This window comes from Myotis brandtii, unplaced genomic scaffold (genome assembly GCF_000412655.1).
Source record: "Myotis brandtii unplaced genomic scaffold, ASM41265v1 scaffold115, whole genome shotgun sequence".
Lineage (NCBI taxonomy): Eukaryota > Metazoa > Chordata > Mammalia > Chiroptera > Vespertilionidae > Myotis > Myotis brandtii.
Genome location: NW_005353967.1, coordinates 8100130 through 8117735, shown reverse-complemented (window position 1 = coordinate 8117735; position 17606 = coordinate 8100130). Strand labels below are relative to the sequence as shown.

The 17606-nt window shown below is 37.2% G+C and overlaps 1 protein-coding gene across 3 annotated transcripts in view; it reads left to right on the top strand.

Moving 5' to 3' along the window:
- DEPDC1B (DEP domain containing 1B) overlaps window positions 1-17606 on the top strand; it is a 51220-nt gene that overhangs the window by 13368 nt on the left and 20246 nt on the right. For 2 of the 3 annotated variants that reach the window (XM_014548718.1, XM_014548726.1), the window contains 5 exons: window positions 5198-5333; window positions 8774-8901; window positions 9532-9662; window positions 11759-11806; window positions 15913-16053. In XM_014548718.1, coding sequence (XP_014404204.1) covers window positions 5198-5333; window positions 8774-8901; window positions 9532-9662; window positions 11759-11806; window positions 15913-16053 — 584 coding nt within the window. Of the gene's footprint in view, window positions 1-2043; window positions 2123-5197; window positions 5334-8773; window positions 8902-9531; window positions 9663-11758; window positions 11807-15912; window positions 16054-17606 lie in introns of all 3 variants that reach the window. The other variant, XM_014548720.1, reaches the window with a different exon arrangement.

The window sequence follows — 17606 nt, the reverse complement described above, 5'->3', positions numbered from 1 at the left end:
CTTCTTCTTCTTCTTCTTTTTTTGTTTTTGTTGTTAATCTTCACCCAAGGATATTTTTTCAACTGATTTTCTTTTAAAGGGAATGGAAAGGAGGGGGAGAGACAGAGAGAGAGAGAAACATTGAGAAAAAGACATATCGACTGATTGCCTCCCTCACGTGCCCCAGTTGGGTACCTGCAACCGAGGTACGTGCCCTTGACCAAATCGAACCTGAGACCCTTCAGTCCACAGGCCGACGCTCTAACCACTAAGCAAAATCAGCCAGGGCATCTCTCATTCTGCCCTCAAATACTTTATGTTCCTGATATACCTTTAAACAAAACTATGAAATGTAATCATTAGCAGTTTTCAGCATTTAAATGGCATAGTATTATATAGCACTACTGGGCTAGAAGAATATGTTGAATGGGTACAGAGTACATTTGAAATCCAGAAAATTGCTATGGGTTTGCCGAACCCATGGGTGTCTGGGAAATGTCAGTCTCAGAGTAGTCAACTCCTATAATAATCACTGCCCGGCTGGCTTTTTTATACCAAGGGCTTAGGTTACTTCTGAAGGCAAAGAGGCAGGCTCAGGCTGACAAAAGCTGTAGATGCTGCAAATTTCTGCTGATGCTAATGGAATAATTTCAGTATATATTATGGTAAGGAGTTTAAGTTATTGTGTCCTCTGTTAATTAAAGGTTAAATTTATTTAAATATAAACTGTATTTTTTTTGTGTGGTTTAGATGCCCTCGTTGCTTAGGTAATGAATTCTAATTTGTTTCAAATAAATTCATCAAAGGAAACTAATTCTAGTATAGATTATTTTCTGATTATTATTATTATTACTAGAGGCTCAGTGCACGAATTCGTGCACAGGTGGGGCCCCTTGGGGTGGCCTGCGGGGATTGGGCCCCAGCTCTTGCACCCAGGCTCGCAGCCCTGCAGCCCCGCCTGGCACCCCGCTATGGCCTGGTGTCGCCCTCTCATCTGCTCCACCATCCTGCCTGCGGGGTGATTGATCGGGGCTGGCTCCCCGCTGCTGCTGGTCACCCTCTGCAGGGCGATCGCAGGGCAGTCGAGCCCCTGCTCGCACCTGTCTTGGCCTGGTGCTGCCTGCTCACCTACTCCACCATCCCGCCACAGTCCTGCTCTTGTCGGGGGCCCATTGGGGCCGGCAGTGCCTCCACTGCCGCCCTCTGCCAGCGCTGCATCGCCAATGCCTGCCATGTTCCGCGCCACCTCCTGGTGGTCAGCACACGTCATAGAGAGTGGTCAAATTCCCGGTCGAACAATTGGCATATTAGCCTTTCATTATATAGGATTATTTTTTGCAATCAATATTTGGCAGTGGAGGTGGCAGTAGGAAACTTGGGTTTTTTGTTGGATGATAACTGTGGTCAGTACCTTTTCTAGCCTCAGTGTACAAATGTGGAGTCTGTACTAGATCATTTCTAAGGAACTTGAAATTCTGGAGTCCATGGTCATGTTATTATTAAATTTATAATTTATAAAGCAGAAACAAATGTAGCCCACTAGAGGGAGCACTGTTCTTTTATAATGTTCTCAATTTTATTGAAAAATAGATCTTTCATATAAGAATGTATAACTCGTAGCTGAACAATTTATATAATAATGATAAAATGAACACCTATTTACCCACAATTTGCATCTTTTCCTCAGAGGTCATCAGTATCTTGATTTCTGTCTTAATCATGCCCTCACTTCTCTTTAGCGTTTTAACACTTAACACTTATATCCATAAACAGTATATTGATTTATTTCTGAAATGTTTTTCTGTTTTGAACTTTATATAAAAGATATTAAAGAGTGTGTGTGCTTTTCAGATTTTTTCTTATATTTCTCATGATTTTTGAACTTTATCCATGTTGATATATTTAATTATAGTTCCTGAGATTTTCTCATTTATATTCTATTTTGTTATATCAATATATCTGTTTTTCTCTTAGTGGTGATTTGGGTTGCTTTCAGTTTTTTTGCTTTATAAACAATGCTCCCACGAACATTTATGAACCTGTTTCCTTTTGCACATGTGGAAGTTTCTTTAGGATACCCAGAATTACCTTGGAGTGGAATTATATTAGAGGATATATCAATATGCATGTTCAACTTTACTAGGTAATGCCAAACTTTCCCATACTGAGTATGCTAATTTTTATTCCAGTAGAAAATATTTGATATTGACTGACTTAAATTTTTGCCAGTCTGGTAAGTGAAATGCTGACTCCTTGTGGTGTTATTTTGATGGCTTAAGTGTTTTATTATTTATTATTTTTTTAAATATATTTTATTGATTTTTTACAGAGAGGAAGAGAGAGGGATAGAGAGTTAGAAACATCGATGAGAGAGAATCAATCAGCTGCCTCCTGAACACCCCCACCTGGGATGTGCCCGCAACGAAGGTGGAATGGAACCTGGGACCCTTCAGTCCGCAGGCCAACACTCTATCCACTGAGCCAAACCAGTTAGGGCTGTTGGCCTTTACTCATTTTTTTTTTTTTTGGTCAAAAATTTAGAATAGGTTCATTTGGCAGTTTGCCCTTTACCCATAAGCCATCAGTTGTGCTAGAAAATTCACTTCAAAAATGGCTTCTTTCTCTGCTTACAAACATGGTGCCTTTGTGCTTTTTGGCCTCTCCTTTTTATATGAGGTTTCATCCTCAGGGCATCTCTACATGGGTTTTGCTTTTTGTGGCAGGATGGTCTTAGGGTAGTTGCTGCCCTTACATTGTTGCTGGAATTATATGCAGTATTGTATGTGAATGTGAGAGTGTATGTGTGTGAGTGTGTATGTATGCCTACATGCTATACTTTGGCTGGAAATAGGACTTTGTTGTGATTGTTGGCATCTAAAAAAAAACATAGGACTGGATTTCTATAAGTCATGCTCTACTTATAAGTTAGGGCCGTGGTCGGCAAACTGCGGCTCGCGAGCCAAATGCGGTTCTTTGGCCCCTTGAGTGTGGCTCTTCCACAAAATACCACGTGCGGGCGCACGTACAGTGCGATTGAAACTTCGTGGCCCATGCGCAGAAGTCGGTTTTCGGCCTGGGCGAGTCTATTTTGAAGAAGTACTGTTGATATTTGGCTCTGTTGACTAATGAGTTTGCCGACCACTGAGCTAGGGTAACTTTTACTGGCTTTAGAGTTCAATTTAATTTGTATTTTGGAATCATTTGGAGATATCTGCCTTGGTAACTTAATACCAAAAATTTAAGCTATCTTTCAGTTTATTTATTTTTAACTTGATTTAATGATTTGCAGACCTCATTTTTTTCTTACTTACTTAAAACTGACCTTTCAAATAAAGTGCAGTTATTGGATGTTGTTTTCAGAGAAGATGAAACTCAGCTTCTCTTGGTCAGTCATCTTTTTCCAAGTCTATTGTGACTGCTTTTGAATTGTTTCTCCATAGTACTCTTTATTTGTGATTCTTCTGATTCATCTCGATAGAAGTTTCCTTGTAAAGTGTAGACATTTAAAAATTATTTATTTCTGCATTTGTCTTAGGAATAAGATCTCTATAATTATTTGAATGATTTTTCCTATGGGTATCATAGACAAAATTTTAAGCCTTTATTTTGGCTTAAATAAGTAAAAAGTCAAACTAAAAAGTTAATTGCCACCTGACTGGAGTGGCTCAGTTGATTGAATGTTGTTCTGTATACCAAAAGGTTGCCGGTTTGATTCCCGGTCAGGGCACATATCAGGATAGTGGGTTTGGTCCCTGGAACAGAAGGCAGCCAATCAATATTTCTCTCTCATATAAATGTATGTGTTTTTTTCCCCCCCTCTCTATCCCTTCCTCTCTCTAAGCATGTCCTCGGGTGAGGATTAAAACAAACAAAAAGTTAATTGCCTACTGACTTCTATGTCACCATCAGGAACTAGAGTTCTTGCATTGGTTCATCAATGCAATGCAATGCAATACAATGCAATGCAGTGTGTTGTTTTCTAACAAGCTAACAGAAAAAGAGCTTTTAAGTAAATTATGTATTAATTACATTTCTGTTGTTCTTTATCAGGTATGGTCTAGACTTGTTTAAAGAGAGTTAGATTGTATTTAGGCTTCTGTGTGTTAGTTCAGGAGTAATGCTGTTGAAACCTATGAGGGATAGGAACAGTGGATTATTGAAAGTCAGAATAATGACATTGCACAGCTTTTACCTCCTTGGAGATGAATTTCTAGACCAAAGCTTCAATCTCAGTGTGAAGTATTGGATATTTTAGGGAAGGAGGATTAATCTTTATTAGAAGTAGTTATAAAAATGAATGTTAGATCCTATGATTTTTGTTATAATATATGCTTCCTTAGCAAGTATTATGCTTTCTTAGCAAGTATTACTGAGGACTTATCTATCAATTTCTATTTGCATGCTTATCATCTATAAATTTTGGCTGGAGTTATGAGGCAGTAAAGATTTTGAGCTAGGTGAAAGGAATGGCTTACTTGGGCATCCCATTAAGAACATATTTAATCATGAAAGTCAAATAGTAAGAGAATAAATTCTATTTATTTAAAAATGTGTCATATGCTTGATTCCTATTTTTCTTCACAAATGTTATTGGATGGGCATGATGAATTTTTTTTTAAATTAGTGTTTATTATTTTAGAGAGGAAACATCAATGTGAGAAACATCAATTGACTGCCTCCCACACACACCCTGACTGTGGATTGAGTGTGCAACTTGAGGATGTGTCCTGACTGGGAATCGATCCTGTGACCTTTTGGTGTGTGGGATGATGTTCAACCAACTGAGCTACACTGGCCAGGGCTGAATGAATATATTTTTTAAAATATATTTTTATTGATTTCAGAGAGGAAGGGAGAGATAGAAACATCAATGATGAGAGAGAATCATTGATTGGCTGCCTCCTGCACACCCCACACTAGGGACCGAGCCCCGCAACCTGGGCATATGCCCTGACCAGGCCTCAAATTGTGACCTCCTGGGTCATAGGTTGTTGCTCAACCATTGAGCCACACCGGCTGGCCTGAATGAATATTTTTAAAAAATCATATTGTTGGGTATAGTTAGCTATGTATAATGATTTGATTAAGTATGAACTCATTTAGTATATGACGTTTGCTTTTATATAAATTCTCAAGGATACAAGAAATGATTATTGTTAAAATATCTGTGTTGTCTTTCACTGACTATAATAATAATAGTTTTCTTCTTGGTTTTTAGATTTCCTCCTTCCTCACCCTTGAAACCATATCCAAAGAGGCCCCCATACCAAAAGGCTGCTATTAAATTTCCAGAATGGAATGACCCCCCACCAGGCATGTTACAAGAGAACATCCCAGTAAGGCCACTTGTGATGGTAAGTGCCATTACTAAAAGACTGATGGCTAGCAGCAGGGAGAATAAGTAGTAGTCTGTGAACCACCAGGCTTAGTCCAGTTCTCTCTGTCAGTTCCTTATGAACTATGGTCTGAAAGTACTTTAAAATAATACCTTATGTGTCAATAGCTGAGAAACCAATAATAAAGAAAGACTAAGTTTTGCATTTTATCACTCTTGCCCATTGAGATTTTGACTGAATATATGGTAGCTGTTTACATATGTTCAGACTAAAAAGTTTTCTGTTAAAACTCCTTTATTCTTTTCCTTTCAGTTCTATAATTTGTTCTTTTCCCTCTTTGTCTCCTCCTCCTGAACTTTATCACCAGTTGAGAGTGAGAAGGTTGGGGTATGGAGTATTGTGGAATGAGCCCTACACAAAATGTGAACAAAGGTAGAATCTGATATGCTGATTATGCAATGCACTTTTTTGGGGACCTACTTTTTCTTTAAAATATCCCCATTAAAGACTACCAAGATTAAAATAATGCTTAAAAAATAAAACGTAGAGACAAATTTTGTATGGCAGTTTTTAAAAATTATAGTAACACCAATGTGTTAAATTAATTTAGTCTGATATGATGTCCAATTCATGCTTTTGTTTGCAAAGATTTGATGTAAACATTTTTCGGCAATGTAATGAAAAGAAAAAAATATCTGAAGAAGTTGTATTATCTCAGTTTGGAGAATATAGTTAAGCAGCTTAGGCTGTATCAAAGATAATTCAAGAAAAAGTGACACTGGTGACAGAAATGGGGACTCTATAGGGCTTACAGATATGTCAGGGACAGTGATGAATTTGGTTTTAAATATGTTTGATGATAAAGTTGGGTTGTATTAAATGAAGTGTCTAATAGGCAGTTGGGTTGTATTAAATGAAGTGTCTAATAGGCAGATGGAGATAATGGTGCTGGAACTTAGGGGAGCGGTCCTATTTGGAAGTCATTAAGTTATTCACTCAACAAAGATTTATCGAGTGTCTACTGTGTGCCTTGCATTGTGCTAGACTCTACAGATAGAGTAATATGTGGTACAGTTTTGTTCTAAAAGGATTCAAAGTCTAGTGAAGCATAACAATACAAACATAGATTAATAGAAAACATAGTGGAACTATTCTGAAAGAGTGAGCACAAAGGGTATTTGAGGACTATTTAATTCCTAATAAGGAACACTTAATTAAGGTCTGCTTGCTAGTCCCTATCCTAGAGAAAATTAAAATATAAGCTCTGTGAGATAAGGTATATTGTTTTTTGCACATTCACATTTAAACATCTAATATGACCCCATCTGTAGAATTGTTATTCAACAAAAGAGATAGAATCCCATATTAAATTAATGTGTGTTTATGTCATCAATAATAACTTTCCTGTTCTGTTCTATTTGGTTCTTCAAAGTCGTAATATTCCTGGTATTACCTCTAGGAAAACCACCTGCTCTTTAGCATACTTTAATGCACCAATGACAGTGACTTCTATCTTCTATTCAGTTTCAAATCTTTCAGGATCCCTGAAGTGGTATACCAGTGTCTCGATTCATCCACCTCCCTGCCCCCAGTGTATCATTTTCCTGGTCATCTGAATCTACATTTGTTTTGATAACTGTTGTCTTGCCTTTTCTCATACTTCCCCCTTAAATGGAGTGGTAGAAGTTTGAAAGCTCCCTGCTTATTAGAATTCCACTAAAGCCTAGACTGCTACTTCTTGAGAATTGTCCGAAGAGGGAGTGGCAGAGCAGGATCTGTTTCCCTGATTATAGGTGTTAGAATGATGGTGTTAATAATAGATCTTGAAGAACTTGAGCTTACTATTCATTTTTTATTTCTTACTTTCTCCACTTTGCTTGTTGGTTTTTGTTTTGTACTATCTTCTCTCTTGCCTAGCCATTATCCTATGTAATAAAGCGGTAGTATGCAAATTAACCCTCACGCCCTCACAAGATGGCTGCCTACGACCGGGCCACCAGGGGGGTTAGTGAGGGACAACCAAATGACTGAACAAGCAGGCTGCATGGGGCAACCAGGCCGGCAGGGGGGTTAGTGAGGGATGACCAAAAGACTGAACAGCAGGTTGTGTGGGATGACCAGGCCGGCAAGGGGGTCTGTGAGGGGCGACCAAACGACTGAACAGCAGGCTGCGTGGGGCGACCAGGCTGGCAAGGGGAGGCCATGACGGGCGACCAGGCTGGTAGTGGGGGCAGTTGGGAGTGACCAGGCCAGTAGGAGGGACAGTTGGGGGCGACTAGGCTGGCGGGGGGGCAGTTAGGGGCGACCAGGCCAGCAGGGGGGGGCAGTAAGGGGTGACCAGGCCAGCTGGGGTGGCAGTTAGAAGCAACCAGGCTGGCATGGAGGGGGCAGTTGGGGGCGACCTGGCTGGCAGCTAGAGGTAGTTAGGGCCGATCAGGCCAGCACGCAGAGGCAATGAGGGGCTATCAGGTTGGCAGGCAGGTGAGCGATTAGGAGCCAGCGGTCCAGGATTGTGAGAGGGACATCCCCCGAGGGGTCCCAGATTGGAGAGGGTGCAGGCTGGGCTGAGGGAACCCCTCTCCTCCCGTGAACAAATTTTGTGCACTGGGCCTCTAGTATCAAATAATACAAAATACATAAATTTATTTTTTGTGTTTGCTGAGGGTGGCAGTATAATGTGGAAAGTAAGAGTGTGGGCTCTTGAATCTTGGCTCCTCCATTTTCTACCTATTTGAGCTCGTGTCTATTTCATTCATTGTGTTTCTGTCTGTGTTCTTTTGGGTGGAACTGGGATGATAATACCCCTCTGGGGTAGGATTGTTTCGAGAATCAAGTGAGTTCACACAGGTACTCAGTAATGTATTTAAAAGAATTGTTTACAGGCAGTGACAAAAGAAAAAATACCCATAATATCATCCAGATATTTATTAATTAATCATTTTTGTTGTGTATTAGTTTTCCTCCTTGCCTACTCCAGCTGTTCTCTGTGGAGGTTTATTTTACCTGCTTTTGCACATGCCTATGGTCTGGGGGCTGCTATTCAACATTGTACTTATTTGTTCTTTGTTTACAAAAATGAGAGAACTCTTGAATATCATATAATTTTTATTTTAAATAATCCTTCAATTTGGACAGTGTATGAACTTGGATAGGTATTCTACTTAATTTAGAAATAATAAAATTTTATTTCATTGCTACTTCTCGTGATTATTTGGAACTCCCACAGGAAATGTCATGCTTATCATCAATAGTTCTTTTGTAATTCCTGAATATTAATTTATAATATGACCTGATCTTTAGTAGCCAAACTATATTTCTCTGCACTGCATGCAAAGAAAGTTACTTTATTTCTTTTTATTTAAATCAAATTACAAATAACAAAATTAAATAATTTCTTATAAAACAATACCACTGTCAATTGAAATATTCTTTCTTTCTACTCCCCTCCCTGCTATCAGAATTCTGAGATGTGGTACAAGCGTCACAGTATTGCTATTGGAGAGGTGCCGGCTTGCCGCCTTGTCTACCGCAGACAGCTGACAGAGGCCAATGTAGAAGAGATATGGAAGTCTATGACATTATCACAGTATGTGCATTTGATATTAATGAGACTTTTTAGTGTTTTTTTTCTAATTTCTTCATTATTCTTTGCATATTTTTCTGAAATTACGTATAAAAATGTCAACTTTGCATTATTTGCAGCTGTGCTACTTATCAAACATAATTTAACTGGATTCTGGTTTATTTTCTATGTAATTTATATAATAGTTAAGAGTAGAAATTTGAAAGTTCTTTAACTTTCTAGTAATACTGAATTCTTAATGAAATACAATGAGAAATATGGTCTTTTAAATATTTTATGTACTATGTAATTAAAGTGAATAGCAGGTTTTTTTCTCACAAAGATGTACTAGTAGCTGTTTCTCATCATTGGATAAGCTAATTCTTGTTTTTATAATATCTTATGAAATTTTCTTGGCATTTAAGGTGTTACGTCATTAAATTACTAAAGCAATATGTTAATGGCAAAAGGATATTTTTCAGTGTGTTCTATCATAATCATTTTCTAGCCTTTTGCCCCACAAGAATTGGGTGAAATGCAAGAAAACAACACAGTACAGTTTAAAGACTGATATTTTACAGTGCTAGGATTTGGGGTAAATAATGACTTTAAAAAAATTAAACTAAATAATGTAATTATTATCTTTCTTTTTAGTTTACAGAAAATACTTGGCCTAGACTCCTTAGAAGAAGTTTTAGACATTAAACTTGTCAAGTCCAAGTTCATCATACATAATGTATATAGTGTGAGCAAGCAGGGAGTTGTTATCCTTGATGACAAATCAAGTAAGTGCATAGAAACCATTTTGTTTCTGGTTGATCCATATGTTGGCTGCTTGATCTATCACCTTCTATTTGACGCTTCTCTAAATCCTAAATAAATTTATACTCCCTCATCTCACATCCTGATACCTTTTAACTAATTGTTTGGGTTAAAGAAATTTCATAGAATGATGAATACTCAGGGGTGAAAACGTCAGCAAAATCCATCCAGAGGCCAGTTCAATTAGCCACAATGGGCATTAAAAGGTTCTGTATTATCCTCAGAAAGTCCCTAAAAAGTGAGTAGGTTTAAGACCTACCTTAGAGCTTGAGTCAGTTTTGAGGGGGATCCTGGGGTCTGATTGATTTTAGGTTCTCATTAACCTTTTTGTTATGATATTTCCATGTCAGTGTTTCTGGGATACTTTTGGTTTATGTCCTTTTTTTTCTTTCTATAAATGTAGCTTTTTAGATGTTGAAGGTGTTACTATTTTTTATACTTTTTTTTTCTCAAGCCAGTTTACAAATCAGGAAAAAAACAAACATTTAGCAGCTATCCTGTTTTGTTTTAAATATATTTTTACTGATTTCAGAGAGGAATGGAGAGGGATAGAGAGATAGAAACATCAACGATGAGAGAGAATCATTGATCGGCTGCCTCCTGGATGACCCCTACTGGGGATGGAGCCTGCATATGCCTTTGACAAGAATTGAACTTGGGGCCCTTCAGTCCGCAGGCTGATGCTCTATTCACTGAGGCAAACTGGGTAGGGCCCTGATTTTTGAAAAATACTCTCAGAGTACATGTAGTGGACCAGAATCTCCAAACTGATTTTACAACTTCCTTCCCCTGGATAAGGGATGGGCTAGAATTGAACAGTCTCTTTGATTGGGTCTTCCTTTACTTCAAACACTTAATCCTGGGATTTAACTGGAACTAGAATGACCTTTGGATGTGGGAAGGTGGTACAGTACTTTTGGGTTTGATTAGAGTTTAGGCTGGAGGCTCCTGGCAGCAGACAGAGCTGTACCAGAAGGAGACCGAGCAGTGGTGAGAGGGAAGAGGTTGCTCAAGGCCAAGTTTCCTGACAGGAACAGAATGTGTCTTTGAAACTTGAAATACTTCCCCTTTTTAGCCCCTGTATCAGGAATGAAGGACATCAGGAAACAGAAATACATTTGTGAATTCATGAGTTGTCTGGTTAATACCAACATGTAAAATTAATTTACATAGAATGAGGGGGGTGTTGCCTTTGAAGTAGATCTAAAATACTTTCACATTCCTGAGTATAGCAAACATTAATACTTTTAGCTACCAGTTGGATGACCAGTCATTTTTTTTTTTTGTCTTATTAAGTAAGTTCTTTAGCAAGGAGGACAATCACAAGTCTCAGGTTCATTAGGTCTAACAATTCAACCAGTGTCTTTTCAATTTTACCGAAAGTAGAAAAGAGGAAGAAGTGGAAGCGTGAGTGCCAGCCCATCTCATCAGATGCCTGTGACAGGGCCAGGAAGGAGGAAAACACTCTATCAAATGGCTCACCTAGGATTTTTTGTAGCAGTGTTAACCATTATTATTTTAAGGCTGTTCTAATATGAATAGCCTACACTAATATGTCAGTAGAACTTGGTTTGCTTAAAACATTGTGAAAATTGAAACATGTAAAGTGATACCTATATATTAGACATTGGACATTCAGAATTCACCTTTTTTTTTATTTTTAATTTTTTGGTGAACTGGTTTCACAAATGCATTTCGTGACTAATCTTTTTGCTTTTCCTCTTTTCTTCATTGCCGGATATAATTCTTAGGGTAATTGATTTGTTTGTTAGTTTGTTTCCCTGGAACAAATGATCAAATTTCTTCTTGTCACTAAAGCTTTAAAAAGTTCATCTTGTCCTTAGAGAATTTTGCAGGCACGATTTATACAAGCAATTGTACCACTGCTGCTAAGGAAAAATTTTCATCGTTTAAAGTTCTACATCATAAATAGGTGATTTTGATTAGCAGATATATTTTATGCTACTTAGGCAAGTACTACATTCTTATGATACCAATTATGTATGTAATTTCTAGACTTATATGCAATTGAATAAAATATCTTTTTATTTTTCTGCAGAAGAACTTCCTCATTGGGTACTGTCAGCAATGAAGTGTTTGGCAAATTGTAAGTACTTATTGTCTGCCAATTTTATGAAATTAACAGAAATTAGCGCCCTGAATTAGAATATATTTTTGCTCAATGGCCTGAACCTGTGTGACTGGCAGTTAATCATTTTGAGATTACTATACTTTTACTGATAAATGTGTGACTTGGTGAAAGGGCTGATTATAGAATGAGTTTAAAGGAATTTGTGCTTTCATTTTCTGTTGTCTGATTTTTATTCCTAAAACATGTGTTCCTAAGTATGTCCTGTATTTACATTATCAGTTTGCTTAGCAGATCCTGTCTACTATTGGCTTTTTACAAGGCAGTAGTTTAAGTGGGAGAGAAATGTTTTAGAAGACTAATCTGATTGGTATGCAAGATAGTTTGGAAGGAGAAGAATGCAGAGAAGCAAGAAAGACTTTCAGTAATTTGGATGTATGATGAAGGCACCTGTATCAGGGTGGTCCCTTTGAGGTTTTTCATAGGCATACAAAATCCATTTCATAGGCAGTTGATACCTACTTTATTCAATTATCCTAAGAATTATATCACTTTATCAGATTATATCACTTTGGATATCACAGGCACTGTGAAACAACAAATAATTGTAGTATCTCATTTAACATTACTGTTTTGGGGGGATTTTCAGAAGGCTTGACCCAAAGAAGGGATTTTAATGGTTAATGGCTTAACTCAAACCAATGGTTTTAACAAGAAGAATTCTAGTTATTTGGCTGACGGATAGCGGTGATATTCTCTGGGTCTTTTGAAGCATCACAGATCACTGCAGAGAGGTAGTTTCTTTCTTCCCTTTTGGGTGAGACTAGTATGAGCAGAGATAGGTGTATAAATTCTTGAATTAGTAGACTCTGTATTACTTAACTGAAGTTTGTTTTGTTTGATTATAGAATGAAATTAAAATAACTATTCAGATGATAGTGGGTGATCTCAGTGTTGATATATAAAAAATGATTATATATTATCATTCTGAGTGTGAATAGCAACATTAGTTTATGTGAAGCCCAAAGATTTCCATGTATAATTAACTATTAAAAATATTGGCCAGTTTTGGTTAATATTTTGGAACCTCTGAGATGTAGAGTTCTATGGTTTTACCTTGGGAGAGTGATTTTTATTCTTGCTCAATCATTTGAAATCACTTAAGTTTAAATTATATATTTGGCCAGAGTTGGCAGTGACAAGATAGAAGGTGTAAATGGGAGGTTAAATGGCCCATTTCTGAATTCCTGGCAAACTTAGGACTTGGAGGTTGAGGAAGCCAGAATAACAAATCTAGACTATAATATGTTGTAAAGTGTATATTAAGGTGTGGCTATAATGTTGAATTTTCAGTGATGATCAAAACTTAATGAAGAGTATAGTTTTCCCTCAAGGAAGATGTATACATAAAGCCACCAAACTTCTGCAGAAAAGGTTAGAATAACTGGAATTGCTCATCAATGGAGAGGAAAGATGTGAGGAGCGACTTAGTAATGTTCTCCATGTGTGTCAGGTGGTGTAATATTAGGTGGAAATTCTTGGGACAGGAACATGTCTCATATGTAGCAAGTGCAGTGGATGGTTGGCATATTCATAAAGATGCTTGTTTATGTGTCAAAGAAAACAAGGTGGTCAAAGAGCAAAGTCAGCCTTTTGGTTAGTTTTATAAAATAACTAGAAGCCCGTTGCACGAAGATTCACGCAACAGACCTTCCTTTCCCTGACTGCCGGCACTGGTTTTCCTCCGGCACCTGGGACCCAGGCCTTTGGTCCGGCCGCAGCGGAGAAGTCAAGCCTCTTCAGTCTTCAGTCTTCACTCCGGCGGGAGCCTTCAGTCTTCGCTCTGCGCCTGCATGTGCAAGTTAACCGCCATCTTTGTTGGGTTAATTTGCATAGTGGCTCTGATTGGCTGGTGGGTGTAGTGGAGTGACACCAATTTGCATGTTTCTCTTTTATTAGTATAGATTAATTTTTCCAAATTCTCATTGGTCTCCAACATTTATTTTGAATCTGTTAAAGTTATGAACTATCTCTTACGCTTTTTATTTTTAATGAGTCCAGATTCCCTTTGTGGTCATCTAATAGGGAGCAGAAAAGATAGACTGATTATATAATACTTTGAAGGCCTAGGGCCTTCTTTGCTATAAATCTGCTGCTCCCTTCTTCAAGCCTGTTTGCATTTAGTGTAGACCATGCACACATAGGCCTGGGTACTTTCATTGTTGGCTAGCCTTGTGGTTGACCACAGAATGAAGAACTAATGCCAGATAAATACAAAATCAGGTTAATTGTGATTTTTTTCTTCTTTGTGCGTGTAGATTGCAAGCATTCAATCAGAAATAGATACAAACAGCTCTTCCAAAATCTGTCAGGAATAACATTTATAAAAAACTAGTTTTTAAAAATATTCTGAAGCTCAAGATAATTAAGAAATGAAAGATCTTAGAAATATGGCCTCTTCTCATAGAGCTCAATATGCAGTAGTATTTTTAGGAACCCCCTTTTTTTTGCATATTTTTAACAAGAATGATGGAATGTTCACAAAAGGGTACAACTGTTTAGAATGAACTGCATATTTATCCTGGGAGGGAGTAAGTCAAGGCAATGTGTTTGCTTGCTGAGACATATCAAACTAACGATAGCATTTCACTTGCCTTAGACTGTAATATTTTAGAGGAGGAAACAAGCAAAAAATGGTGGTTGTTTGCTGCTAGGTTAATGTGGTACCACACATAAAAATCTTTCAAAATTTTTATTATTTTAGCCAAATTATTTTAGAAGTGTACAGAATATTAAGAGGTAAGAAGCATTTTTTAGAGAGACCAACAAAAAGCCATATTCACTATGTTCAATTTCCTTGAAATGTGAAGGCCCAGAATGCTTGTCTTTTTCAGTTTGATCCTTTCTAGTCATAGCAGTTCTGTAGTTAGAATTTCCTTTCAGTTTTTATTGGCTTCATCTTTCATTCTCCTGAGGGAAGAGATCTCTTTGTGTACAGTTGTTGAGTCTTGTGTTCTGCTGGCCCGGAACTGGCCAGTGCAATTAAACTTCTTTCTTCCATGTGGTGATGGAAATAGAGAAGGCTGGCCAAACTGTTCCTCATGGGATTGCTTGCCATTTCCCTGAAGACATGGGCAGCTCTAGTTTATCTCTCCACTTAACAGTGTAAATCTGTGGTCTCTGTAGGTATTGTTCGGGGCATTTGCTGCCAACTCTGAAGAGAGCTAAGCATTTCTTGTTCCTCTTTGGTCCCAAATACAAATGGATCTTTGCCTTGTTGCTGGCATAGGGTAGAGCTAGAACGAGGTTGTTCCAGGCTTCTTATAGTTACTCCAACTTTGCAATATCTGCTTGATAAACTATCTTTTGATGGTTGGTTGGGGATTGAGTAGAGAGTTTTATAATCAGAATGAAAGACATAATGTAAAATCCCCTTTTCAAAATATCTATAAGAAAGAATGTATAAATTCTTAATCAGTCTGAAATAATTTAGAGACAGAACTTGATAATTTCACTCAACTCTGACTCTAGAATATTATAATTTAGCAATGATAAAATAATGAAAAGCTTTAAGATTGTTTTGTAATTTATCTATTACACGTGTGAGCTAATTGTTATCATGAGCTAATTGTTATGGTTAACTGTCAAGACTAGGAAAATATTGAATATTTCAAAGAATATTATTATTGTTTTCATTTAATAAAAATGCCTTTCAGAAGGACATAAAAGAAAGAGTGGGTTTCTTTTAAAATGGAAGTAAGCCAGTGATTTTTCTCATTGTGTTGTAATAGATTTCAATGTAGACATAAATCATATTTGTGTAAGCAAAATGTATAATGTCAATTTATTTGATGTAAGTTTTCCCCATGAAAACTTTTCTGTCATATTTGTGTAAGCAAAATGTATAATGTCAGTTTATTTGATGTAAGTTTTCCCCATGAAAACTTTTCTGTCATATTTGTGTAAGCAAAATGTATAATGTCAATTTATTTTATGTAAGTTTTCCCCATGAAAACTTTTCTGATCTTGAATATCTGTACAGAACACACATATGCACAGAGGTTAGTACTTAATGGGTGCCCTGTTAATGTTTCTCTTTCTATCTCATTCTCTTTTTTCAATAGGGCCTAATTGTTCAGATTTGGAGCAGCCTATGTACTTAGGATTTGAGAAAGATGTCTTTAAGACCATAGCAGACTACTATGGTCACTTGAAAGAGCCTCTGCTTACATTTCATCTTTTTGATGCCTTTGTCAGTGTTTTAGGTAAGTTGGAATATAATGAGCATTTATCTGCATTGAATATTGAATCATTTCATTTTCATTATCATGAGACCCCATTAGCCAAACTTCCATAGTGTTTTTGAAATAAAAACTAAAAGGTACTTGCCTAGTTGGTGTCCTGCCCTTAAAGGGGGAAATGAAAATGGTTAAGCTCTATTATGAAACTCAAAGCAAGGACTACTAATTATTTCTTAAGAAAGAATAATATGTTGTATATCATTTTTGTACAAAAAGGTATGAGTTAGTTGAGAGAGAAGAATGTAAATTTGACATTTATTGTTCATGAGTAAATCTGCTACTTTGGTTGTGATGTCATAAATAGGTTTGAAAGGTGTATTTTCATTTAGAAATTTAATTTTTATGGAAGGAACAGATTTTTATAGAGCTATTTGTTATTTGTGACATGCAAAATATAGTAACTTGATCATTTGTAAAACTTGTTGCTATTCCTTACGTAGATTTGTTCTTCAGAATTTACACTGTCAAGAAAACATGGTGAGCCCTAGCCGGTTTGGCTCAGTGGATAGATCATCGGCCTGTGGACTGAAGCGTCCCAGTTTAATTCTGGTCAAGGGCACAGGCCAGGGTTGCAGGCTTGATCCCTAGTAGGGGGCGTGCAGAAGGCAGCCAATCAGTGATTCTTTCTCATCATTGATGTCTCTATCTCTCTCTCCCTCTATCTTCTTCTCTGAAATCAATAAAAATATATTAAAAAAATAAAAAGAAAACACGTTGAAAAGGAAAAAAAAATCAACATTTGCTGTGGGTCTTTCTGAAACTGTTTCTTTTTCTAGGAAACCAGATTTTCCTCTTGCTGTTATGATTGTTCAAAAATACTACTGTTTTCTTGTCGAAAGGTTTGCTTTAATAACCAGACCATTGTGTGGGTATCATCCTCTATTGTGTAAATTTTTACAAATTAGAATACTCTTGCATTTGAGTATTGTGGGGTTAGCAATCTTCCCATTTTCTTTTCTCCCCTTTCTCCTCCTTTTAGTCTTACTTCCTTCTTGGAAAGTATGGATGTAGCCATAGCATCCTAGAAAAATAAAGTATTAACAATATGTGAATAATTTACCTGATCTCATAGCACAGTACTTTAAATTGTAAGATTTTGTAGGTTTCCTGATAATAAACAAAAACAACAATTATAAATCATGTACATAAGGGTGAATCTGTTTTCAGAGAGACATTATTGATTTCAGAGTGGAAGGGAGACTGAGAGAGATATAGTAGAAACATCAATGATGAGAGAATTATTGATTGGCTGCCTTCTGCATACCCCACACTGGGGTGGGGGAATCAAGCCTCAACCCGGGCATATGCCCTGACCAGGAATATACCATGACCTCCTGGTTCATAAGTCAACGCTCAACCATTGGGCCCCACTAGCAGGGCTGATGCAGTCCTTCTTAAGTGAATATGTTTGAGACACCCTGCATTAAAAACCACATCCTTATGTAGTAAAAGAAGAAAGTCTTCTAGATTATGATAGGCTATAATTTGTTTATATGATTAACAAAGATTATTTAATA